Source organism: Colossoma macropomum, unplaced genomic scaffold (assembly GCF_904425465.1).
Source record: "Colossoma macropomum unplaced genomic scaffold, Colossoma_macropomum, whole genome shotgun sequence".
Classification (NCBI taxonomy): Eukaryota; Metazoa; Chordata; class Actinopteri; order Characiformes; family Serrasalmidae; genus Colossoma; species Colossoma macropomum.
In genome coordinates, this window is record NW_023494800.1 from 11,262,186 (window position 1) to 11,289,549 (window position 27,364).

At 38.6% G+C, this 27,364-nt stretch overlaps 2 protein-coding genes across 3 annotated transcripts in view; both read left to right on the forward strand.

The window, feature by feature from the left end:
* The window catches only part of arrdc1b (arrestin domain containing 1b), a 70,409-nt gene extending 61,218 nt beyond the window's left edge, over positions 1-9,191 (forward strand). The window contains exons 7-8 of the mRNA XM_036587595.1: positions 368-845; positions 3,525-9,191. Coding sequence (XP_036443488.1) covers positions 368-845; positions 3,525-3,604 — 558 coding nt within the window. The 3' untranslated portion in view covers positions 3,605-9,191. The remainder of the gene's footprint in view (positions 1-367; positions 846-3,524) is intronic.
* A 6,900-nt stretch (positions 9,192-16,091) lies between these two features.
* Positions 16,092-27,364, forward strand: part of ehmt1b (euchromatic histone-lysine N-methyltransferase 1b) — a 43,689-nt gene continuing 32,416 nt past the window's right edge. The window contains exon 1 of one of the 2 annotated variants that reach the window (XM_036587562.1): positions 16,092-16,162. In XM_036587562.1, the coding sequence (XP_036443455.1) occupies positions 16,142-16,162 (21 nt within the window). In that variant the 5' untranslated portion in view covers positions 16,092-16,141. Of the gene's footprint in view, positions 16,163-26,784; positions 26,898-27,364 lie in introns of those variants that run through there. The other variant, XM_036587561.1, reaches the window with a different exon arrangement.

Genomic DNA, 27,364 nt, shown 5'->3' on the forward strand with positions numbered 1-27,364 from the left:
AATTATGGAGGCCCAAGTGATAAAACCATAACAACAACTGTCTAAAGATTTTATTATTATTGATAATATTGGATATTTTCAATAAAAAGAGCAGTTTGTTATGTTCCTCTGTCTGGTATTTGCAGCAAAGGCTTGAATTGTGAACACTTGCATACTGAATAGACAAGGACAAAGACAAAGTCGAGCCATTCACTCTTAACAGCATAAACCAGCAAAGCAGTAAGGAGAGTTTTCCACCTAGCTGTTTTCAGCGTTCAGCTTGTTGAAGAGTACAAAAGGCTATGACTTTAAGAAAAATGTTTCAGGTTAAGACAAAGCTGTACTATAACTTATAGTTATATACAATAACTATAATTGCCTCTCACAGGTTTCACTAAAGTCTCCTGAGACAGTGGTCACTCTGCCCATCTACATTGGAAACGTTGCTGTCAACATGACTCCCTCAAGGCCGCCTCCACCAAACCCTCTTCAGCACACTCCTTTGCCCGCCATGCAGAGTCTCGGCCCTGTACCGGTGGTCCCGAGTGCTCCGCCTGCTGAAGATGACCTGGAGGGAGAGCAGGGTGCAGGAGGACTGGCCAGTGAGGAGATTCCTACCAAGAGCCACTCCCAGCAGAACCCATCAGGCCAGGCTCCCACCATGTCCCCCAGCGCATTCAGTCATGCCCCCAGCCAAGCGCTTCCTCAGACTCAGCACGCTCAGTCAGCAGAGAGCTCTGCACCGCTGTTCTGTGTCTCCACAGGGGCCACCATCCCCTTTTTCACTGACGGCAATGCCACTCCTGTGCCCACCACCTGCCCTCTCATTCTGCCTCCTGAGTACAGCAGCTGGGAATACCCACATGGTGAGTGACCTAATCTGTATTCAGTACTGTGCTCTGTTGATGTAAAGGGTGTCCCTTAGCTTAGAGCAGCATGAATTCCTGGTTTAGCTGCATATGCTGGTTTTGGTGGTGGTCAGCATAACAGCTTCTATTGCTGCTGACCAGCATAACAGCATCCAAAACACAACCTATGCTGGTTTTGCTAGTGACAAGCTATCTTGTTTTTTTCTAGCAGGGTATGCTCTCTAAGGTAGTTTCTTAAAGGAATATTCCAGCATTTTACAGCCCAGTCCCTGCCTGCTGCATCTGTATTGTACAGTTGAACACCAAAGATAATTATTTCAATGTTTTTCCCTGTAATTAGCAAATAACAGAAAGCCTGTTGACTCTAAACATATTTATTACAAAATTAAGAAATTTAAGAAAAACACATTTTTGTAGAACACATTCATTTCTTCTTTGCAAGGTGTTTGAGGCTTTAAATCTAGGACTAGTTTTCCAAAGGAAGGAAACTGTGGTCAAACATAGTGGTGTGGGCTGAGTTTTCACAGGCTCCTGCCTGATCCTGCATGGATGCCCGAAAACCTTACGGAAAACAATGTAACTGGAATTGCTTTTTTTTCTGTGTTTGAAATTTGAATAATTTGGATGTGTGTGTGTCAAGTTTGGTTCATCAGCATACCCATAAGCAGTGGTGGATGAAGTATACAAATCATGTACTTGAGTTTAAGTAGAGATACCCAAGGTAAAGTATTACTCCAGTAAAAGTAGAAGTTATTCCCTTTAGACCTACACTTGAGTAAAAGTACAAAAGTATTTGCCTTCAAATGTACTTAAGTATCGAAAGTAAAAGTACTAAAAGATTAATTATGACTTTAATGTCCTATTACCATTTTTGTAACAAGACTTGCTTCATTAACTCATTTAGGTGAAAATACTGTAGTGTCACTCTTGGTAAACCAATCTTTTAATAGAATGTCATTAATTAGTGACGCTGATGTCTATTAAAATTATCATAAGCACAAAACACTGAAGGCAAACAGTTTCCATTAGGTAGAACCAAGTGGCTCTGAAATAAGATTCAGTTTAAGGTTTATTTGCAACTCAGTTTGTGGTCTATTTACACAAAGTTAGGTTAGTTCCATCATTTATGTTGGAATAGACACTCCCAAAATTTTACGCTGCTCCAGTGACATTGAACCGTATGCTTGCACTGGGTAGGTACGTCCAACAGGTCAAAACTAAGTGCGCGCTGTCCCTGATTGGTGTTCTTGCCTCGCGCTTCTTTCGTTTGGACATGTTATGTTTTTATACATACATAAGCCAAAAGGAACGACAGATTTTGCATAATGTAGTGGAGCAAAAAGTAAGATATTTGACTTTGAAATGTAGTGGAGTGAAAGTAAAAAGTCACCAAAAATGGAAATACTTCAGTAAAGTAAAGATAGACAAAAAACTACTTAAGTACAGTAACGAATTACATTTACTTAGTTACTGTCCACCACTGCCCATAAATCTTTGCGTAACCTTATCATGGTGTAAACATCAGCCATGTGGCTTTAATTAGCCTGTTCTGGTCTTGTGCGCAGGGCTGGGCAATATGACAGTATTTATCGTTATCATGATAAATTACATCACAGTATGTCACAATATGCATCTCTTAGCATATCATAGATATCATCAGTACTTTAAAGAACACCTCCCAACTACACGTTTATATACAAAGAGAGCAATATTACACCTGTTTAATTGGATTGGCAGTGTAGTATGTGAGATGTTGAATACAAATCATTGGATTCATAGTTTTAGATTTTATTTTTAACTTTGTCTGTCCTAACTTATTAGATGTCAAAAAATAAATATCATAATACATTGCATATCGAGAAAAGTCTATAATGTGTAATAATGTTTTTTCCATATTGCCACCCATATTAGCTAGTCAGCTAGCTTTGGCATCTAATTTGCCAGTCATGTGAGGTCCATGTGAAATTATTCTGCCATTGTTTCCCAGGAGGGGGGAGCACTCTGGCTACCATCAGGCCATGTTGTTAGGCAGTTAAGAGCATTACACATTTTACAGAATGCATCGTGGTCCCAACTCTTCGTTGCCGATATCACAGCATGCTGGGATCTCAATAAAAATGAAGTGTGAAGAAAATGTCTTCTGATTATACAATGATGCAATGAGATTTTAGCAAAGTAACATCACTTTAGTGAAGTGATAACAGAGCTAAACTGTTTTGTTCAATGGGCAGATAATAAAAATACATAAAGAATATGTTTTCCTGATACAATGACTGGTCAGACATGATAAAGTGAAAATGTGTAGCTTACTAAGCATGTCTGGTCAGTTGGGGTATAAAAAAGAAGAAAAAGCGCTGAGAAGTTCAATATTACGGATACATCTTTATTTTATGAATTATATTATGAATTGAAGAGTAACGGTTAGCCTTACATAGTCATATAACTCAAACATTTGGTCAAGCCATTTAGCAACTGCCCAATGATGTCTGTTGTAAGTGTGTGAAGTAAATAGGGTTTCTGTTCTTCTCTATGTACAGGGCAGTATGTGAAAATTGCTGACTAGACATGTGTTACAGATGTGGCACAAAGGAATTACGTTTACTAACCTTATTAACTTTAATTTTCCAGGGCATCTCATATATCGTTATGCATGTTTTTCTTCTTTCTCATTTCAAGAACCACCTCCTACTTATGAGGAAAGCTGCAGCAGCAACAACTCCAGCTTCAACACCAGCTTCAACACCAGCATGACGTAGATGAGCCCAAATGCTGGAAAATGCAAGTCCCTCCCCCTGCTGGACACTGTAGGCATTGCTACCCCACATTTTACCAAATCTAAACGTTTAAAAGGGATCTGTTTGTGTTCATTTGATTTATATCACCAGTATTCCTTGCTCCTCAATGTGGAGAAAACGACCCTGGACCAAAACAGGGAATGAGTTTATCAGTGCCTAATTATGGTAGCACTCCTGAACAATGAAATCTTCTGCATTTATATGAAAGGAAATACCAGCATCTGTGATGCCTTGAAATGAAAGTTATACACGGAATCTGTCTTTCACGTAGCCAAGGCTGACCTTCTGTGAAGCTTGCTTCTAAACACAGGCTTAGAAAAATCCACATGACAGCTTCTGTTGGACTGACACAGCTTTAAAACAGAACCGTGGTCGCTCTGAGAAGTTGATCTGAACTCTTAGAGGAACATTCGATCAGGCCATCGTAGCGTCAGTCTGCAGAAGGAATGTTCTGGAAGGACTGATTATTAATAGGTTACCATCATCACAGTTACAGGAAGTCATGGTACATGTCATCCTTCTCATCACTGAGCTGGTATGAGATCTGTTCTGGACTCTGCTTTGGCCTACCACTAACAGTATAGTGGGTCATTCTGAGCTTGTTTACACCTTGAATTAACATGTGTTTCATGTCCTGATTGTATCTGAATATACTTTGGCCAAATTACGTTTATCAAGATCTCTCCCTGACCACCTTCCGAATGCGGTGTGAGTGATCCGAATGACACCTGGCTTTTCATGCGGTTCAGTTGAATCTGAAAACGCCCGTTGATGTAAGGTGTAAACAGCCTCTCTTGGTACTGAAGGCACCTTAAGGTGAAGAAAAGGTTGGATAGACCGATAGATGGAGGGCGGAGCAGCTCTTGCTACATTTCTACATTTCTACCTTGGACATTGACCGCTTGCATATGTTGCTCCCTGAAGATTTTAGGAACACGTTGCTTATCCCATAGTTATTATTACATTCAGTAGATTTAATTAATTCCTTAAAAAATTATCTGTTAAAATATAAAAGATTTAAAAGGAAGACATGGAGATTGGAGTGAACTGTAATGAATTTGTGTAACACTTTAATTGAACCCTGCTACATAAGGTTGACATAACCATGCCATAAACATATCATGGCAGATGTCTTGTCATATGCTGTTATGAGTTTTTCTAACAGATAATGTCCAGTATTAGAGTCATACAACAGGCACAATCTGATTAGTTGAGATGCGTTTTCACAATATTATTCCACTGAACTGCAGTCGTTAAGTAATGAATGCTTTGCAGCCACTGTACATTTCTCCTGCGTATAAGCACTGAAAATGACACCCGTTGGATATGCAACTTTCTCTCCTTGAATTGTCAAGAAATAAACGTTCAACAATGATTAAACCTACATTTTCTCACCCCAGAGAAGACAGAAAACAAACTGCAACCAAATATATTTCAAAAATGTTTAGTTTCGCTGAACATAATGGTTTAAAAAAAAGCAGATCACTGATACTTTAGTCACTTAGTCAAAGCTTTATTTAATGCATTTAGCCCATTTAATGAGAAATCGAGGAGAAAAATTCAAATATCCAGTGAATTATGTATATAAAACCAAATTAACCGCACTGTCAGTAATGCAAAAGGATGCTACTTTTTTAGTGGAAGGAACTGCCAATTTTAAAGCACAGTTGATATAATATTCAGGGCTTCTTTGTCTTACTTTTTTGGTTTGTTTCGCAGAACTGTTGAAAAACAGCAATAGAACACTGGAGGTTATGTGTTATCATGAATAACATCAAGATCATGATATTATTTAGTTGTAGATCATCACAGCTGTAACCCACTTGTATTCTATTGTTTAAATATAACAGTGTTACATTACCTTTACTGTTAACGTCTGTTATCGTCATAACAGGTGTTATAATGTGTATCGTCATAACAACCAGGTAATGGTAACAAGACCTGTTATATTATTGAACAAACTGATGATGGCTCATGACAGCATGTAACATCTGCCATGACATGTTCGTGGCATGACTATGTCAGTGTGTTACCTGATTCTGTTCAGAGTTCTGGGTTCGGCTGTGTCACGACGCTCTGCACGTATTCTGAACTCTTGAAGCACCCAGACAGTGAGTGAGTGTGTGGGGTTAAGTTGTGATTAGTGTCCTACTGACTGACTGTGCTGATATGTTCATTATCTGGTCAAGAACCGTTTCCTTAGCTGGAATTGAATGCATGGGAATCCACTGAAATTTGATGCAACTCCCAAACGTATATACATTATTATGTTTATTTATTTTATTTCCAATCGAACCACAATTAATGGAGGTATAAAATGAATTCCCCAGTTGAGGCCTTATACTATGATTGCTGTGTACAACTTTGACAGTGTTCCTCCTGTATTTTAAGTATCATAAATTCAGACCCTTGAACTGTTCTTTTATTAACTATTAGAATTATTGAAGCACAAAACGGCACTTTTTAACAGAATTTTTTGTCAGTGTGTGTAGATTTGACTGTGTATGTGTGAGTCAGAGAGACCCCACCCTTCTTCCCAAACTCCACTGAATGTAGTAATAGCTGTAGATTCACTTCAGCCTTTACTGTGATTTTCTTTATAGTAGCGGCCCTTCTTATTCATGTTCAATAGACATTTTTATTCTCATGCAAACTCATATATAAACTTGTATATGTCATGTTTCAATCTGTTCTGAATATTTAGTCTGAAATGTTACTCATCACTATCCTGGTATATCCGTGCATCTCATTTTGGATCACCGTGTGCAGCGTTTTTACTCTACAGTGTTCAGTACTGTGAGAGAACAGTACTGTCTCGTTCAAAAATAAAACATATTTCATGGCATAGAAGCAAAACTTCTTTAATGGTGCAGACAAACTTCTCACTGTTCTCTGATCATCTTCCAAAGAGAATCACTGTGTTGTACTGAAGCATTTGCTCATAATGTGACAAAATACAGAATTTTAATGTTAGCAAATATAGAGGGTGGACAACAGCATGAAAAAGAGCAGTGACTAAAGGCGTTCTCAGAGTGTCCCATCTCTGTTACAAACACGGAAAGTAACACTTCAAGTTGTAAAGCATTCTATGTCTTACAAATTCAGATTAGTACAGTGTTCAAACAGCAGTGGTGCCAAACATGAACTTAAAGGGACGTTTAATAGGTTTAATGTACTGTTTCTAATGCTTATCTCCCCTAGTCTCGTTGATTTGACAGAATTCTTTTTGTGTTTTCGTCCATCAGTGTTCTCTCACTACAATACCCAGCATGCATTGCATACAAACATGTCATACAGTCACTGGTGATCAGGGGCCGCATTCACAAACGTATCTTAAGAAAGAAAATCTTCTTAAATATGTGTTTTTTCTTAAATTCATTCTTAAGAAAAAAAAGTTATGAGAAATTGTTATTCTTTGATTAACATCTTTAGAATTCTCTTATTTTCTTTTTTCTTAACTATTTTCTTAAGAATACTTCTAAGAACAAGTGGTATTCTTGACAACATTATGTTCTTAAATGTGTTCTTCACACTTGTCTTATCACTGATGCTGCCTCTGCTGCTCCTGCCCGTCTTCGTCCATCACCCCACAATTATCATATTTTCCAAGGAGGCTGTTTTTTTCCACCATCACGTCTAGTTGTTGTTTGCTAAATTTTTTTAAACACTATGTTTTTCCTCCATTTTGCTTCTCTGAGTGGATTAAACTAAATAACAGAAGTATAAATACAAATTCAAAATCTATCTCATTGATGGTACATGGTAAAATGCAGCATAGCCGACATGAGCAAACAATGACGATTTTCATAAGAAAATCTAAAGAAAATAATTAAGATTATCTTGAGAATATTTGAGAACCTTTTGAGTTTATTTAAGAATTGCGTTTAAGAACATTCTTATGAACTTCTTAGTTTTTGTCTCAAGAATGTTTGCAAGTTTTTCCTTAAGAAAGCTTCTGTGAATCCAGCCCCAGGCCTGTACACAGACATTTGGAGGGCAGCCTGAATGTACATAACCCTTAATAACATAAATTACAGTACATAGCAGGTACGTTTAACTTTAATAGGGAGACATTTTGATTCAGAGGAAGGCAAACATACTGTTAGAAATCTTACAGCCATCCTAACACTCCTCAGAGTGGGAACTGAACACCAAACTTGACCATACAGGTCAAATATGTGATCCACTGCACTACATACCCAAATTAGTGATTCTAACTCTCTTTAAGCAGGTGGTCTTTCCACAGTGCCTCACATAAAGCTGGGTTTTTGTACAATAGCTCATTATGTTATTAGCGCCCCTAATTGTCTAACTCCCAGAGGGGGCACCAATGAGCGATGAAACTCATGGGATCCAAGCTGACCCACGAGCTCTGTCCCCAGAATGAGGCCATAAATGATGCCGGTGACTATGTACTATGCACTATGACCAAGAGGGGTGCAGTCTAGGGGCAAAAGGGTAGGGGCTCAAGCGCCTCATGATTTTTATTTTTTTGTGTTGGCTATAACTACCTAGCTTCTGTCAGTATTAGCAAGCTAGCAGGAAAAAAAAAAACAAATAAACACACACAAACAAAACAACTCACACTTTTATTATCCACCCCAAAGCAGTTGCAGTTTTTCAAAAGAACCTCCCAGATGTCTGATGAAAACATCATCAGTCCTAGTCTTTGAACTAGAGCATCTCGCTCTACTACGACTGTGGCAATGATGTGAATAGGCATGTTTACAGCAGATGTAGTGATGTTTAAAGTTTTCATTTTGGACATAGTGCCCTTTTAATGTGTAGCAACACAGTATTCACACACATCAGCACATTCAGTGTAAACCTTCCAAAGTCAGTCTAAAACAAAACTGTGCTTAAGGCTGGAATGTATGACAGGTCTTCCATTTCAGCGTTAAATATATTAGTGTAACAAGCACAAACTAGACTTTGGAACACTAAGACAAAGTAATGTGGTGAGACAACATTTACATCTGCGTAGTTCTTGGTGTTTTCATTATTTTGTCCACCCTCTGTATCAGCATGGTTGGGAACATACATCAGTACCACTCGATTTACAACAACAACATGCCTTAAATATGAATACAGTACTTAATCTAGTCCTAGCAACTCTGCTAAAGGCAGAAAGGATGGATGCTATTCGTTTGATCTCAGTAAGGAATCCTCCACACATTACTCTGAAAGAAAGAATTACTCGAATGTGGAATCTGCAGTAAAGTTGTTTCATCTTGGGTTCAAACTGACACACTGGATGATTTGGCTGTCATGCTTTACTTTTCACCACCAAAGGTTCTACAGCTTTATGACTTTTCTTTGTTTGTCATCGTGTTTTACTCTTCGTTGATTATGGGTGGCCTGTGGTTTTGTATTTTTCTATTGGAAGCAGTGATTATGTGCATATGGTCTTATCTTTCGAGAAATGTTATCGCCTGATGCTTGTTAGCAGGTTTTGGAATACAGTAGCACCACTGTGGTTCAATGTAATAAAAAAAGAATCAAAAATGTACAGTGTACTAATAAAATCTCATCAACTTCTATCACTTTACATGCTGTTGTGTATTTTTATTTAAAGGAGCCAAATCCTGCCTCTTCCTGTTTTCCTTACAATGTTTGTGTGGTTTTATGCATCTGAATTAATTTTTAAATGAAGGTTTTTTAAATTTTTCATACAACTAAAGAGGTAATTTTGTTAACATTCTTTATTGCTTATCATTTTGATCTTTCATTCAGAATTATAACTTTTATTTGAAGTACAATAATTAAAAGAAAGAATCTAAATCGTACAGCAAAGATGTGCGATGAAAGGTTGTTGAGGCTCAAATAAACAAATGGCTACAAGAAAAAAGCTGAACAGTTGAAAATGCCCATTTTCACTCTCAGGGCAATAATAATTAAGTTTAAAGCAACTGGAGTCGTTAAGAATCTGCTGGGAAGAGGACGTATATCTGACCCCACGCACAGAGGGGAGGATGGTTCGCATGGCCCAAGAATCTCAGCTGAGGAATGGCAGACATTAGTTAGGTCTTGTGGTCAGAATGTGTCCCAAACCACAATCAGGCAAAACCTATATAACCACAAGTTGTTTCAGGGGGTTGCCGGAATGAGGCCTCTACTGTCAAGGAGCAATAAACTCAAGCGCCTACAGTTTGCCAGATGTTACTGGAATTTTCAGTAGGATTGTGCTTTGTGGTCAGGTGAGACCTAAATAAAGCTTTTTGGCAACAAACACAAGAGGTGACTTTGGCGTAGACAAAAAGATAAAAAATAAAAAGATAAGTTTGTCACCTGCACTATGAAGTATGGTGGTGGATCTATGATGTTGTGGACTGTTTTTCTTCATAAGATTCGGATACATGGTGTCATGGGCTCCATGAAGTACCAGCAGATATTAAATTAAAACCTAAAATCTCAGCCAGGAAGCTTAAACTGCTCTGTATATCTTCCAGTAGGACAGTGATCCAAAGCAAACCTCAAAATCCACACAACAATATTTCACTGATTGGAGAATCAAGGTTTTGTCTGGGCCACCCCAGTCCCCTGATCTAAACTCCATAAAAACCTGTGGGATGAGCTGAAGAGGAGAGTCCACAGGCTTAGACACTGGAATCTGAAGGATCTACAATGAAAAAAGTCATGAAAAAAGTTTTTTACAGCCCGTTATACTAATGTTTAGCAGAGGTGCCTATATTTGCAGAGGGCAATGCAAGTTGTATGTGAATGGGCTTACCTACACTGCCTATCATCTAGGGCTAAATGAATTGTGGACCATGTCTAATTGCGATTTCTCTGACCAATATTGTGACTGCTATTTAAATTGTGATTATTATCTAAAAATTAGTCCAGGCTTTTTATTTTGCTTGCTCTTGCAATTTGAAAATTATACTTTTTTAAATTTTGAATTTAATGTAAAAATGTTTCTAACAACTGGTGAAAGGCATTCTTTTAATTTTGGAAATCAGAAGGATGTATTCCAATAAAAAGCAAAGAAAACATACCTGTATATTCCCGTTTTTCTACAGAAAAACAGTTTTTGGGCCGTAGGACACTAGCATTACTGCTACTGCTAACGCTCACTGACATCATGAACGTACATGAGACATTGTTGGAAAGTCCTAATACTTGAGTTAAAATGCTCTCAAAAATAGAACAGCAGTGCTAAAATATTTTATGCTGTTCTGTGCTCAAGAATAGTGATTATAGTGGTTATTGTGACATTGTCATTATTTTTAATAAAGTATGGCCACAAATTAATTTATTGAGGCCACAGGTTAAGTTTCTGCTGGTCACAAGTTAATATATTGAGGCCACACGTTTAGTTTCTCAGACCATGTGGCCTCAATAAATTAAACTGTGGCCTCAGCACATTCATTTGTTGCTTCAATAAATTAATTTGTGGCCATGAGAAACTTAACCCAGGCCTAAATACATTAACTTGTGGCCATGGCTTATTAAAAATAATCACCACGTCACCTCACAGGTTCAGGCTATCTGGTAGCACCAGTAAAACTTGTTTAAAACCATGTTTACATTCACCACAACACGGAAATTGCTAAATCTAATGCTGGAGCTAGACAGAGCAATGATGGAAGATCTGTCCTCTTTTATATGAGGTCTGTCAGCACACTTTAATGACTGAATGGCATGTGTGCGAGTGCAGTAATATTTATGCGAGCACTGTGCAGTGCTGTTCAATCTGACTGATTTATCAAGACTTTATCAGGTAAGCTCATTTAAAGCTAATTAGTCAATTAACTGATCTTAACATTGCTCTGTAACATTATTTATCATTAGACCTAATTATAAAACAACTTGTAGAAAATATAGGAACAGAGATAAACATTACTTCACCTTAAAGCCGGCACAAGTCTGCCTGTTAGTAGTTTTGACACTGAGCTGTGAGTGAGGCCTTCCCTGTAGCTTAATACAAAATCTTTTCAGCTATAGGAATAAGACAACACCGCAGCACCTTCCAGATGATCAGGATCGCATGTGTCAGGCATTATACTTTCCCCAATAACACCTTGCCACCATTTCTTAGTCTAATTTACTTCCAGCGCTGTTCTTACTGCAGGTCTGTTTTGAGGTGTCCTGCCAAAGTTTTTTCTTTGTTTGACAGAGGAATGTTTAAAGACGATTGTGATTTGCCGAGAGGCGTGTCAATCACAATTTTGCAAACAGTTAACTAGAGTTGAGAATTTAGCTGGTCAAACTGCCCCAAGCCTCCATTAAGCGTGTTGAACCAGTCACATACAGACACCCTACAGTTGTAATGCTGGAAAATGGCAAAGTTAGTGGAAGACTCACTTTTTTGTCCCTAATAAGGTACTTACCTTTCTTTTCCACGAAAGATGCCGTTCGTTTGGTGGAGCAGTTTTCATTTTAAGAGAGGAACAAGCTAGATAAGGACTAAAAGCTTCTCTTTGAGAATTACCTGCATGACCTTGAAGGATCTCATGACATTAGGCCTCATTTTTTCTTATATTTGTTCTTGAGAAAGGTTCTAGGAAAACGTCCACATCAGATTCATGACGTGTTTTTACACCACAGAATTGTTTGCACTTGAGTGTGTAGATTCTGTTCTTAAGAACAAATCCCAAATAAGAAAAGACTGGTAAATGTCACAAGGTTTGTGAGAACTGCGTAAGTGGGTTTTAAGAAGAAATTCTTCTTAAGAATGCTTGGTGAATGAGGTCCAATGAGCTTAGCTAAAGTTGGCTGTCTAATGTTTAATAGAATATAGATAATATTGTGCAGGTTGGGAGTACAGTCAGCATACCTTATTGTTTAACTTTACATTTTTACATTTTACCCTGTTTAATGTTAATGTTGTTTTGTATCCAGTTGTGTCCAGTGTTGTAAACGGGCAGTTCAGAGTTCTTATGTAAAAGCTAACAGACGTGAATTACTTCAATGTTTGAGCAGTAATATCACTAATGCTAATATTTACTGTGGAAAAACATGAAAACACAGAAGCCTGCAGCAAGTTGACACAGCTCACAGTTCTCTGGCTCATCTACTTGATGTTATCAAACTAAAGTAACCCTACCAGTTTTTATTTATAGTTAACATCACATCCTCTCTCCTGATCACAGACATCTTCTTTTCTTCTTCTATAAATCCATACTGCTCACCATCGTGACATCTTTCATGGAGAAATAAGTTAATTCCTTAATAAGTATGTAAAAGTATTTGAGTCCTCTACATTCTCATTCTTATGTGCTGCCATGCTGTAATGTTTGCCCAATTATGAAAACTTCCACTGCAGCGAATATGGTGTGGAAAAGTCCACTGGGTGCTTAATCAAGTATTTTTATTTAAGAGCTTTTTGAAATGTGTTGGGTTTTGTGACATCACAATATTTTTTGCAGCTTAGTTTCCACATATAGACGAAATGGACTGGTATGTTTTGAAACTAACATTGTCTATATATTACATCAAATTCATTTATCAAAAGAAAAACAAAGCAAGGAAAATTCAGGTTCCATCATATGGGCACATTCTTGCTTCCGTTGAGTACTTTTTAGTCAGGATGGTTTGAACAGGATTCTAAATTCGAAGCGTGACTTTTTTAGTTACCTCTCAAGTGTGGATGCACATGCCTATTTTTGCATGCAACAGCATTCAATTAAAATGAACTATCAGGATTTTGTTCATTCTTAGGCTTTTATTTCTTCCTCTGTAAAAGCGTCAGTGTAAAGTGGGACGCGGTTGTTGTAATTACCTGAATTATTACTGTGCACAGATTAAAAAGCCTCATTGAAAGCTTCATTATTTGACCTGTTAATGGGGGGAGAAGCCATTCATTTTTTGATAAACAGACCTTGGGATTGAGAAGTAAGCAATGGATTATACTCTGTAATTACGGTCAACAGTGTTTGGATGGTCAATACCGTGAGGCGTAGAGCTCAGCTCGCTGTGGGAGAAGGCCACCGAAAGATCAAGGCGACTGGTGGACAGGCAACACCTCCAGAGCTGCTGCTGTCTGCTGCTTTCCTCCTGTTGCCATAGAAACTAGGCCCCAATCCATCAGTGTCTCACAAGGACATGGACTGAGAGATATCTGCATGCACAGTATCCACACACACAGCAGCCTGCCTGAGACTGGGGGCGGTGCTGGGAGGGGGTCTAACGGATCGCAGATGGACAGAAACGGGAGGGAAAAAATGAGAGACAGGATGGATGGAGAGAAAGATGATGGAGTGAACTGTAGAACTGTGAAATGGTTATAAAGAGCGCTTCACAACCTGCTGAAAAAGAAGTTCTTGATAGCTGCAATGTATGTATCAGTTAAAAAAGATATTAAATTCAGTGTTGCTAATCAAAAGAGAGTAAAATAACCAAATAAATAAGCACGCATGTACAATAAATAAGCAATAAATAAACCACTACAGGACTACTTTTTGCTCAGAGAACAAATTGTGGAATAAGTGGCGAGGCCGCTTTTAGAATTTTTCCTTCAAAACTCCCACAAGACATATGGCGAGCATCCTCAGCAATTTGTAAAAAGCAGCTTAAAACGTTCATTTCTACTCAGCTTTTCTCTAATTTTGAACTCTGTTGTATCATTTCACATTATTGCATGAGCTAATTGTTATAGGTATAACTAGAAACCCCTTGTTTTATTCATTTCGTTATTCGTTTTTTTATATAGTTTTCCTTCCTTGTTCAGTGCTTGTCTTTTCTGCTCTCCTCTAATAGTGGCTTTTGTCTCTGTAAAGCACATTGAGGTGTACTTTAATGTATGAAAGGTGCAATGTGAATTTGTTTATTTATTATATGAATGAATGAATGAATAAATGAATGAATAAGCAAACACGTCTGTCTTAAATGGAAGTAAATGAAATGTATTAAAGGGGCACTCCAGTCAAAATGAAAAGTTTAACCTTTGCTACAGATGTTTACTACAGATGTTTTGTTTACTACAGCCATTTACTCTTTACTACAGCTGTTGTAAACATGCCCACTCGCCTCCGACAATGGTCCCAGTAGTCTCCGGGGTAAGGTTTTCTGGTTTAAAGACTAGAAAACCCCCCTTCTGATGATGCATCCTGAAAGTGGAAGGAATGTTTGAAACATTACAGCTGGTTTAGGGTGGATCCTTGAGGGCAGGCTGTTTATTTTTCCCTTGCTATCTGGCTAATGCAGAAGGAAGCCAGACAGCTGGCATTACAGCTAGAAGCGTAATATCATGTCTGTACTCATTTGCCTCTTCATCAGTAGCTACGTTATCAGTTTTTATATCAGGATTTGTTTATCACAGTGTGAGGAAATTCCTAATAGCTCTATGACATCCTAACATAAAGCATGCTGGGGATGCAAAGCTGCACTACAGACAGGGTTGAGATGTAATGGAATACAAGTATTGGGAATACGTATTCAGAAAACAGACATTATGTGTCTGTATTCAGTCCCAGTTACATTTTGTAAAGGCAGCATTCAGAATACAGTTAATGTAAATTTTTAGGAGGACATTTTTAGAATATTTACCCAAAAATGTAAAACATATATACCCTCTTTCAAAGAACCACCATCACTGCTTGTTAAGTAACTATTTCAAAACCAGCACACAGCACGTAAAAGACTTACTCAAAAACGGCTTCTTAACAAACACTTTAGTTCATACTAAAGCCTGAGTAGACTGATAAACCACTGTGATGAACCAGTTATTAAAGTGAGCATTACTAAACTTTTTGAGGGATGAATGAACTGAGTAGTGGACGTGTTCTTGAATGATTACCTTAGCTCTGGCATTGTACTGGACTTCTGCTGCAAGTTATATACCCATCATTAACTGGAAATACACACTGCTGCTCATTTTAGAGTTAAATTTGCTAGATATTTTTTGGGATATGGTGAATTGTTGGCTTAGGTCATGAGGATTATGAGAGCAGCAGTGGACTGAAGAAGGCCATGAGAGCCAAAATGACAAAAAATGTTGTAGTCATTTTTGTATTAATTTGAATAATTCAAATTTTCATGAAACATTATTATCAGAAGAATTATAATAATAAAACTGCCAACCAGCAACAGTGTGAAATAAAAATTACAGCAGTTTTTTCCCCGTTTACTTTATCAATATCAGTATTCTAAATACATTACTGTTTTAATTATTGTAACTGGATAGATTAGATTACTGATTACAGTACACATTTAGATTACTGAACACATTTAGGACAGTGTATTCCGTATTCAGCCATTACTACTTTTTCCAAAGTATTTTGCCCAATCGTGGCTACAGAAGACCCAACAAATAACATTAAATACTAGTTTTAGGACAGAATGAGCCTTTAAACACCCAAATAAACAAGCAATCAAGTCGGTCCTGATTATGATCAGGTATTTTAGCTAATAAACAAATGAATGAGCAAGCAAGCTTGATGGAAGCAGAGCAAAGTCTGATATCAGGATGATGATTATGAGGAGAGGAGCAGAATCAGAGCAGGCTGAGGAATGGACTGTGACGTGTGGCGATAAGGGGTGGAGCGCTGAGGAACCATGGCTTCAGTGGAAACTGAGGTAAGAGTCTCAAACGCTTTCACCTTCTAACTCTGCTCTTTCGCGCTGCGACCCCAAGAACGAACTCGGATGTCCGCAGTGATTTGAAAGGCTACCTGACGTGTCGATGCCAGGCGGGCAAAGCCTTCGGGAGCTTTTATTTGACCTCTATCTGTACGAGTTTTCAAACATCCCGCCTGACGGTCTCGCTACGGACTCGCCGCTTTTGTGTTTCTAATCGGCGAGTGAGCGAGTGAGCGAGCGGCTGAGGAAAATAAAACAGGCTGCCTGCAGCCCGGGCATCTGAATACCACTCAGTGTTCCTCTAATGCGCATCGGACTACATGCGTTATGCTGGTTCCAGGGCCCCGTACCATCCGGCTTCAGATGCTAGGTTGCTATTTCCAGAACAATAACACACTTTCCTAAATTTGTCTGTGCGTTTCAACGATGTGCTCGGTTTGTTTCAGCAAGATACATTCAGCTGTTAAAACGGTGGCGTCCTGGAGCGCTGTAAAAATGAAACAGTCTCTATTTCGAGCAGGAAGGCTGTCGCTGGCTAAGAGAGCACGTTTAAATAGCTTCTGTGAACGCGCGAAGTTAACGCACTTCAACAAACCTGCTCAAGTTGTGGTCAAACAAAACACACACTTGGCCAGCTAACTGCAGACCTGAAAGGCTGGGGCATCCCTGCACAGCCTGTCTAATAACACCATAGTTATATACAGCTGTCAGGACGAAGCTGAAGTCAGCCTCTTGTTCGAGTTCTCCCGTTCCACCTTAAACGGTTCAGCAGTTCGAAGTAAGACTAATTAGCTGCATGTAACTGCTGCACCATTTAAGGTGGAACGGGGAAATTCGGATAAGAAGCTGGCGTATAGGAAGCCACCTTCAGCCTCGTGTTGTCAGGTGTCCTCTCACTTCATCTTTCTGTATTAACCCCAGACTTCGATTAAAAAAATATATAAATCAGCCTACTAACCATCCGCTGAACGGGACAAGCTGGTGTGATCATGAGCGAGTGGCTGTAGTACAAGTGCACAGTCTGCGTTACTCTGTCAGCTCTCGGTGACCTGCCTTACAACAGCGCTGTTTGGGCTTCTCTCTGCTGAAGTCCTAATTTGTGTGTAGCGCGTAGATGACTGATTTTAGTCTGCAATATGTTGACAACATCTATTTCAATTCCATTCTTCATTTACCACATATGCCATTTTCAAACAAATGTCTTATGGGTCGGGAAGAACCTGCAGTGATTGGCCAGTAGGGGGCAGCTTACGTCCCATAATATTTTATTACATTCACGTTAACCTGCTCGTGGGCCAGTTGCCCAGATCCAGATGAAGCCTAATCCTAGACCAGTGGTCTCCAGCCCTGGTCATGGAGAGCTGCCGTCCTGCAGTGTTTAGTTCAACCGGTAGTCAATAAGCTGCCCTGCCCCTTACTTACCTTTAATACATCTGATCCATCCATTCAGGGACTGAAAAAGGCTGATTAGCTGGGCAAATTGTGGTTGGAACTAGGCATAGCTCTCCATGACCAACTACTGTCCTAGGCTTAAACTAGCTTCTGGTATTAATTTACTATTGGCACTGCAGTTTAGCCCAGGGCTAGGCGTAATGACCTAAAATCTGCCCGGTGACCAAAAGTTTTGTAGATGCCTTCTTTGTCAACGTTTCTTCTGAAATTAAGGGTATTAAAGGGGAATTTTGCTGCAGTTTGAGCTGCTTTTCTGAGAAGGCATTATAGTACAGTGTTGGAACATTGCTGTGAAGGTGCATTTAGCCACAAGAGCACTGGATGACTAGTTGTGGTTTATAAACAGCACTGGGAGGTGCTTTATACCCCTCTTGTCAACACTTGGCAATGGCCATGGTGACCTTAGGGTTAAGGGGCTGCTCTAGAGCTTCTCTTTCTGTTGACAGCGTGTTTCTATGGAGATTATACAAACTGTGTGTGTCAGTGATTGGTAAAGTAGCTGTCTGGATACTTTGGAAATGTAACGGATCTGTGCATCTGTCTTTAGTTCTGAAACCTGGAAAAAAATCTTACACTGGGCTGTAACTGGATTGGAAACTTGCACACCAACCTAACCTGGTAATAACCTGAGTTTAATCAGGTCTGCTTGATGGGCAAAATTACCAAACTGTGCACGAATGGAAAAATTTGAGACCTTTTTTGTTATTGTTTATTATGTAGCTAACTTCTGTTTCCTCTGGAAAACCTACAGAAAAAAAATCATTGGCAACAATTACAGCTGTGTTAATGCACGTTTGATGACTAACCTTTGCCATATAAGCCTAATAGGGAGAGTCAGCGGTAGGATTGCACAATATATTGTTTGTTAATCATTACTGCAATATTGGTCTTTGTAATGTTTTGCAATATCAAAGAATGCTGAAATATGGAAATAGGATGTCTAACAAATCACAATTTCTGTATGCACTGGGCAACCCAACTAACTTCTGCCACTGCAAAAGGTTCTGTAATGTGAGACATAATATCTCAAAGTCGGTGCATCTACCTCCCTAAGATCTATGATTGCTACTCAATAAATAATGAAAAATAAACAAAATAGTTTCAAGTTAAATTCAGATTGAAGTGACGTTTGTGTGAATTGCAGTGGTTAGCATGAAACGTTGTGATTTGCTGCATGTCATTGCTAACTGGCTGTCATGTTGCCATTTTGGGGCCATTTTGTGCTCCATTTGAATCGTCTCTGTAGTAGCAGTATTTCTGCTAGATATCCTTTACATACAGAGTCAGGCTTGGCATTGTTGTATGTGCATAAATGCAGGCCCTGAGGATGCCTTGCCTTGCTTGTCATGAGCTATGATGACTGATTTTGTCTGCAGCATATGGCTCTAATAAGCCTCACTGAGCATGCTCAGAAGCTCTCCTACTGGTGAGAGATAGTATTGGACTTAAAGCAGAAAAGTAAGGCTCGCTGACTGCCAGAAAAGGCTTTAGCTTCAAAGGCCCTAATTTCATGACACACGTTGCATTATCGTAGGTCTATTGGTAAGTGCTTCTTTGTAAAGCAGGGGATGAGAAAGGCGCTACGTAAGTGGAACAAATAAATAAATGTTGATGCAGGTAGCAGATGCAGTCACGATCAACAGTGCAATATGCAAAAATGTCTGTGGTGAGTGACTCATATCTTCTCAACCAATCAGATCAATCATCTCGTACCTGTTGCTACGTTAAGCACAATGCCTAAAGACAGAACATGATTCAAAGCAGTGCCAAGGACATTCCGCCAAAGAGGAAGAGGTGCTTGTGTGTGAGGTACAAGCCTGACGACTGAAAATATTTGCAACTGTCACTGAGCCTCCTCAGCTTGGTGAAGTCGAGAGAGCCTGGAACTAACTTGCGTTAAAACTGCTGATGTGCCATCTTACTTATCCAAATGCAGTTTTGGCGAGATAAAAGATGCCTTAATCAGTCCGAGCCCTTAGTGACACCTTTTTGAAACTACGTTGTCATTGGGTCATAGGTGTAACATATGGCATCATAAGCTTTGTATGTAGTGGTTAGCTATAGTCCGACGGGCGATTCTAAGATTTTACTTATTTTATTTTTTTAGGGTGAGGCCATAATGGCGCGCTGTTCTTGTCCAAGAGGCAAATAAATGCCTTCAAATTCTAAGAGCTTCGTAATTACTCACAGTGTACAATATATTTGTATATATTATTCACATTATATGCATATATTGTTCTGTGTGTTTTACATTCTGCAGCAGACATGGTAATTTAATCATTTCGCAACTACCAAATACAGACCTGCAAACTTGTAAGCAGTGAAAAATGGGACAAGTTCAGAAACCAACCCCTTGTACATGGTCCAGAGGCTTGGAACATGCTCGGAGAATAAAGCATTATGGTGTATTAATATAGGGAAATAGGTAATTGCTGTAGAAAGGAGGGGACCAATCCTGGTCCTGGAGGGTTGTGTACCCTAGAAAGGTGACAATTCAGTCAATTGAGTTCAACAGCTAAGGCAGTTCAAGTCAAAAACAGTTCTGCTTTCCAGGTATTTTGAAATATTTGAATAAAATAGCCTTTTACTTACCATACTAATGTCATTGTGTACAAAATTAAGCAAAATCTTCTTTTAAGATTCCGCCTCAACAGTTATTGTAAATAGAGGCCATTCTGAAGTCATTTGAAGCTTGGACCCCTATGATCGCCACTTGTGATATATACAGTTCACAGAAATCAAAGTGTTCATCAATTTTAGACAAAAATGAAGTGGTATGTGTCTGTCTTAGTTGCAAACGATGCAAATGTTACCAACACTAGCCTTTTTGGACCCACCACTCTAAAGCTATTGAAGAGAGATATTTGTGAAAATGAAACCAACTGGAAGAAACCTCTGTTGCACAGAAGAGGTTTCACTCAGCAGTGTCATTAAAGCACTGATTTCCATTAACTTCAGCTAAGTTAATATTATCCAGCAGCACATCTGAAACTCTTTTAATCTACACAGTTTACATGAGTAACATTCACCATTCAAATCCAGGAATTTCACTGGGAGGGCGACGAGTTTGTCAGTGTTGTGACTAGAGGTGGCGAGTGTCTGGAAGGGGCCACTTAAGGGGCCAGTCAAGTTTCTTCTGGGGCCAGTGCCCCTGATAGTCTCCTTCTGTCCACAGATGTGGCACCCTGGGAGTCTGCAGGAAATGGCAGATATTGCCAGATTCCTACATTGCCAAATGATATCAATGTCATTGACAAATAAATCATGTGAGAAACTAGGTAGTGAAAAGTAGTGTTGCCCTACATTTCTGTCACTGACAACTTGGACAGTAACGGTGTTTACATGCACACTAGTTGTTCAGTATTAAGACTGCATGTAAACAGCACAGTTCAATTGTCATGGCCCAACCAAAGTCTTAAAACTAGTGAGATTAAAACGTGGTCCAGGCCGCTGTTTGCCGGACTGTTCAAGATAAAGATTTAGGTCATTCCACTGACTCTTACGCAGAGTTTTTGCAGCAATTTGTGGCTTTTTGAGAAGGACCACATGTGTAGTGACAGCTTTGGTATGGCAACAAACATGAGTCACAAAAGACAAAAGGGCTTCACATTTGCAAAGAGGAACATATTTGTCAAAAATGAATGGTCTAAACCAGTGATTCCCAACCCTGGCCCTGGAAGACCCCTGCCCTGCACATTTGAGTGATTTCACACCTGAAATCTGCTAATTAACTGCCCTTCCTGAGTTGAAGTGAGTGAGTTTTGGTAGGAAAACACAAAAATGCAGACAGGGGGTCTTTCTGGAGCAGGGTTGGAAACCAGTGGTCTAAACAGTGTATCAATATGTGAATGCATCATTAGTGATGTAACATTAAATACTGTGTCACCAATATGTGCCCAAAACTCTTCTGTGGGTCTTGTTATTGCTGTCTTTTGTGAATTGTGGTCAGTGATCAAAACTAGCCATCTAGCTTGACATCGTAACAGTAGAAGAACTCTTTTTGGTGCTATATAGAACCATATACAACACATTCTCCATCAATATTAAGAACCATTTTGCCATGCAAGGAAACTTTTAAACATGAAATAGTTCTATATAGAACTTGTTTTTTTTTTTTGTTTTTGTTTTTTTGTTTTTTTTTCAAGAGTGTAGGATGTGAATTTAAACTAATTTTGATATTCGAATACGTGTAAGAATTCAAGAACAGATGTCTCGCTATCTGCAGGAAAAAAAGGAAAAGCAGATTTCGGCTAAAAAACAAACATAGAACTTCATATTAATTGTAGTTGCTTTACATACACATTTTACGTTCACACTGAAACAAGTTGTTGGTTTGTATACTTTCTCCGTCTTTCCGTAATGAAACACTGCAGTATTCGGATACTGCCGCATCAAACAGTTATCTGAGTACCCGAGTACCCGTGCACATCCGTAGATTAAACGTGACACCTGTGCATCATAGAAGAGCTTGGAGTGACACATTTCTGTTTTTCAGAAGTAAATATAAGGTTCAGATGTCTTGATCATCAGATCTGTATATGTTACCGCTTGTAAACAATCAAATGAAGTTTGTCACAGTATTTGCGCATAGCTATTAATCTAACTGTTTAAAAGAGGGCATCCAAGCTAAGTTGCCATGACCATTGCTAGCCTAGCCAGCATGGGTTTACTGCTGCAGTAGGACAACAAATTGAGGGAGAGACTATGTGCTGTTTATGTTAGAAACCATTAGTAAGCTGCATACAAAAAGCAACACAGTTACTGCTTCTGGTCTAAAATGGACCTAACCCATGGACAGCTTATTTGCACCAGTTTAACATGCGAGATGAAGTGGCACTGTCGTTGTTGTTTTTTTGTTGTTTACTTTTTTCTGTACACATCATCTGATCTCAGCTTATGTTTGGGCTCCATTCATTTTTGTCCAGTTTTGTCTTGAAAGTGATGAATGAGTGATACAGTGTGGGCAGTTCATTTTTAGATGCGAAGAACATGGCTTGTAAACTCATCCACTCATGCATTCACTCACTCTCTCATGTATGTCAGACTGATTGTCCACAAGAGAGAGCTACTACCCTTTAAGTAGCCTTTGTGTGCATCATTGAAAAGGAAGAAACAGGCATGGGCCCACACCAGTTGGATGCACATATGTTTGCAATCACTGACTGCATTCCACTGTAACCCTTTCAGTACAACAATAAATTTGTAAAATGTAAAAATTTGAGTCTAAACTCTATAGTGAAATAAATTGGTAAAAGAGAAAAAGAGTTCAAATTTAATATAAACTGCATTCACACTATCAACATTCGATATGTTAATGTTCATTACCAGATTACCGCTAGAGCCCACCACCACGACTGAAATTTAAATGCCGATGTTCTACTGTTCTCAAACATTCTAACTTCATTTATGTGTTCTAATAAACAGGGATGCACAGATGTGAAACTTTTCTAGGCAGGTTACATGGCTGATAATTTAACAATAATTGATACCAACAATGATTGATACCAATAGCCAGTCATTTTACTTACAACACACACATATATGTATATATGTGTATATATATATATATATGTATATGTGTGTGTATATATATATATATATATATATATATATATATATATATATATATATATATATACATATATGTATATGTGTGTGTGTGTGTGTATATGTATATGTATGTGTGTGTGTGTGTGTGTGTGTGTCGCTGTTGTCGGAACAAAACCTCGTATAGAATAAAAAAAACATACTCTACTTTTAATGTAAGTCAGTGGAGCCAGACTTTTTTCCGAGTAATTTTGGGTCATTTCTTTTAGTCCATTTATCATGAAATTTACAAACAACGTAAAGGCCAACGTGTACTTTGAAATTATGTCAAAAACTGAAAAATGTCAAAAATAGAGATACGAGGTTTTGTTCCAGCAGCAGCGATTTCATATACATATGTATATCCTGATAAATAGGGAATAGGCATTGATTTGGAATTTTTCGGCTGAAATCAGTAAGTGGTAAATCTGAGGCCAATACTAGTAACTGCTAATTTTATTTTTTTATGTTATAACAATTTCACTCTATATTTTATATATGAAGTGCAGTAAGCATAAGACACAACGTAACTAAACAAAACATGATGGGTACTGTACACATGTTTTATGTACTTAGCATATCCTTTTATCCATTCAGTCTTCCAATAAGCTGGGGTGTTATCCACTAAGATGTCCATTTCACTGAGTTTGAAATGAATGGAAATGCCTACTACAAGCGACTACACATTTATTAGTGTGGATTCAAGCACAAATGTGTTGCCAAATTAGCAATCGTTATCTTTTGTAATTTCAACATCAGACCAATAGTAAACATAACAATTAAAATTTCCTGTTTATCTGTGAGTAATACATTGGCTAAAAATACATTTTGCTCCCCTATTAATAAATGATTGTATTCGAATAGAGAAATTTGTTGCATCATCTTCATTTCAGTTATTTCATTCATATATTTGGATGTGAAGGTTTGAACACCCCCTGGCGGGTTGCATGTTTTGTTTATTTTCTAGGTAAAAGTAAGTTAACACATCGTCTACAGGGAACGAACTTAAACATGGTATTTTCTGTAAATTTTAATGCACAGTTTGTGTTTATTTGCTGAGTTTAAAATATTGGGAAAGAAAACATAAACATGTTGATTTTGTAACATATTGGGGATCACAACAGCTTTTTATCATAATCATTTAGCATTCTTCCAGAGGCTTGGGGGAAAAATAATAAAAAAAAAATATTAGAATGAGCAATTTTTTTATAGGAGTTTTTCTAATAATCATGATGCTGTTCCGCAATTCCTTATTAGTAGCAAGGATTTTAACTATGAGCAGTTACTACTTTGTTACGTTAGAAGGCGATGTGTGCTTTTTTACGCACTAGATGGAGACAGAGAGGTGACTTCTCAACTGTTCACTTAGAATGGCACAAATCAGTGTGACAGTTTGTTATCTAGCTAGCCGTCGTATAATGAGAGTTAACAATATGAGAAAAAAAAATTCATACGTTTGAAGAGTTTCAGAGTTAGAGATGGACCGTTCAGTGTTTTTGGCTGCTGATCGCTTTTCAGCATGATCGGCCTAGGGCGGGGCTGAAATGCCGTATTTGAAGACGCAGTAAGCGATTGTGGAGAATGATTGTTGATATTTGAACTCAACAGCAAAACAAATACACACCACCCTTTAGTGCTCCTTCAGAAGCTCCACCCCCCAAAATTGCCAAGGCAAACGACACTTTTTAGAACTTCATGGCCATAAAACCCTTCACAAACATTGTTTAGACAAATAACATGATTTAATGTTAGAGCGAACAACGACACAGCAGGTAATGTAACCAATGTTAGCCAGGGTGTAAATCTAACTACTGCAAATCTAACTAGTTGTGATTCGCTATCAGAACATTAGCAAATGGAACAAAACAACACTGACCTGTTGGTTCTGTGAAACAGCAAAAATAGGTTAATTTTACCCATCTGTCAGGCAGAAATGGAGCAACCTCCTCATCCTTTTTCATGTCTTTTAACTCTTGATGAAGCTGAAGTCAGCTTCTTTTTCGCCAGCTTCTTGTTAGAATTTTTCCCATTCCACCTTGAATGGTGCAGCAGTGACATGGTACCTCAAGCTAGCATAACCATTGAAATAACTGGAGCCTATGCAACCAGCGCAGCTAACAGGACTAAAACAGTTCGGATGGATTTTTAAATATGCGATTAAAAAAAAGGGTGGACATACAATTACTTTTGTAGTTCTGTGTCTTATTGTTATCTTCAGTAGTTCATGAAACTAGTGCAGTGTAAGCTAAGCTAATTTTAGCACTTAGGGGCTAGCATGCTAACAGAAACAAATCCCAAAGCTTTGACGTTAAATACCGCTCTACCCGTTCACACAGCGAGTTTATAAATGTATATATATTAAGGAAAAATGTTTTTCATTAATGAAATATATGACTAGGCTGAAGTTGGCTTCCTATTCGCCAGCTTCTTGTTCAAATTTTTCCGTTCCACCTTAAATAGTGTAGCAGTTACGTTCTGGAGCCTCAGGCAAAATATGGCTCATATGTTTTATGTAACGATCAGCTCTCAGAATCGGCTAAGAGAAACATTGGCCAATTGTTTTGGTTGTCTGATTGTCTGATACCAATACATAACCAAAACATATACATAGCCAATCGAGCACGAGCACAAGTTATTGACTGTAAATATTGACTGAAATTCCAATATTGACCCGATTGTGATATTTTCCCATTTATCAGTGACTAATATATTGGCCACATCTTATCCCAAGCCTGACAACAGTTGCAAAAATTTCTACGGCTTTATTGTCAGGTACATTATCAACGTTATGAAGATTACTGCTGCATCATTTGAATGTCTTTACAATCGAAGAGACAAAAAACTAGGCCAGTTCCTCTGTGCTCTCGTAGACTGACTTGGACCATAATGAGATGGGGAGATTTAGTGGTAACAGTTAACAGGAATTTGTGAATGTTTCTCCAGAAAGTTAAATTCCTCTTTACTGAATTCTCTTTCACTGATTCCCACTGGGCTGAGTGTTTTGAGACAGATACACAGCACGTTTAAATACTAAGAAATGTTTTAAGAAAATTTCCCCTTTTAGAAATCCCCTTTTCCATGACAGCAACAGCAGTTATTGATGGGGAACTGGCATACAGAGAACATGAAAAACATTGTTTGCTTGCTCCATCATATTTCACCATCTACATAGCCTTTTAGTTTAATGTAGATCTTGTTTTGAAAATGCCTGATCAGTTTTGAGAGGGAGTGCTTTGATTTTGTAAGATTGCCTAGAAGAATGGTTATAAGCCAGCACTGATTATTTTTCTACCACCCCGGTCATAAGCACAGTTAAGAAGCTAGAGTTATTATGCTGGGATTGCTTTCATTTTAGTCATGGAAAAAACTCAACAAATGATTTGTGTATCATTTTCCCCCCATGAACAAAATCCTAGACAAAAATCTGCAATGAAACTCTTGTTCCTTGTATCCACACACCATTCCATGAAATGGCTGCAGTGTTGTTTTTTTCCTGCTCTTCTTTCTTCGTGAAGAACAGCAGAGCTCCAACTGAGCATGCCCAGTGAGCGCCATGTCAATGCTTTCTACAGAGTTGATCATGTGACCCTGAGCAGGGACGGTGCTTGTGTGGAAAGCTAGACGTTAGTCAGTGGAGCTTTACTCTCGCCCTCTTCCTCCTCCCCCATCAATGGAGACCCACAGCTTAAGTCAGGTACTGCCATGTTGCTGGAGGGCTCAACCTCAAACAAGGCAGGATTATTTGCTTCTCCATTTTTCCTGCCTCTCTTTTGGGAAAGGCATTGTCATAAATATGTCTGGTGTTGCAGAGACTGTTTACTTGATTTCTGAAAATAGGCCAAGGTCTGTCCTAGGTGTGTGTTTCACACTGAAAAGGTTAACATTTTTCATTTTCTGTCATTCTGGATCTCTTCAATTACAGGTGATTTGATCGATCCATCGGCTGACTTCAGTTGCTTGTCCACTCTTGGTACAGAAGCTGATGAGAAGGCCTTCCTGGCAGTTGTTGGACAGAGACTCTGTGCTGGCTCTTCTTGAAACCTGGTCTTGTTGTTTCCTAGGCCCTGTCAGGCTGGGGACAAGGGGTCTTCATAGAGGACTTTCTGTTGGGTACAGAGGCACTATGAAGATCAATACTGAGATGAGCAAATGTCTCCTGAG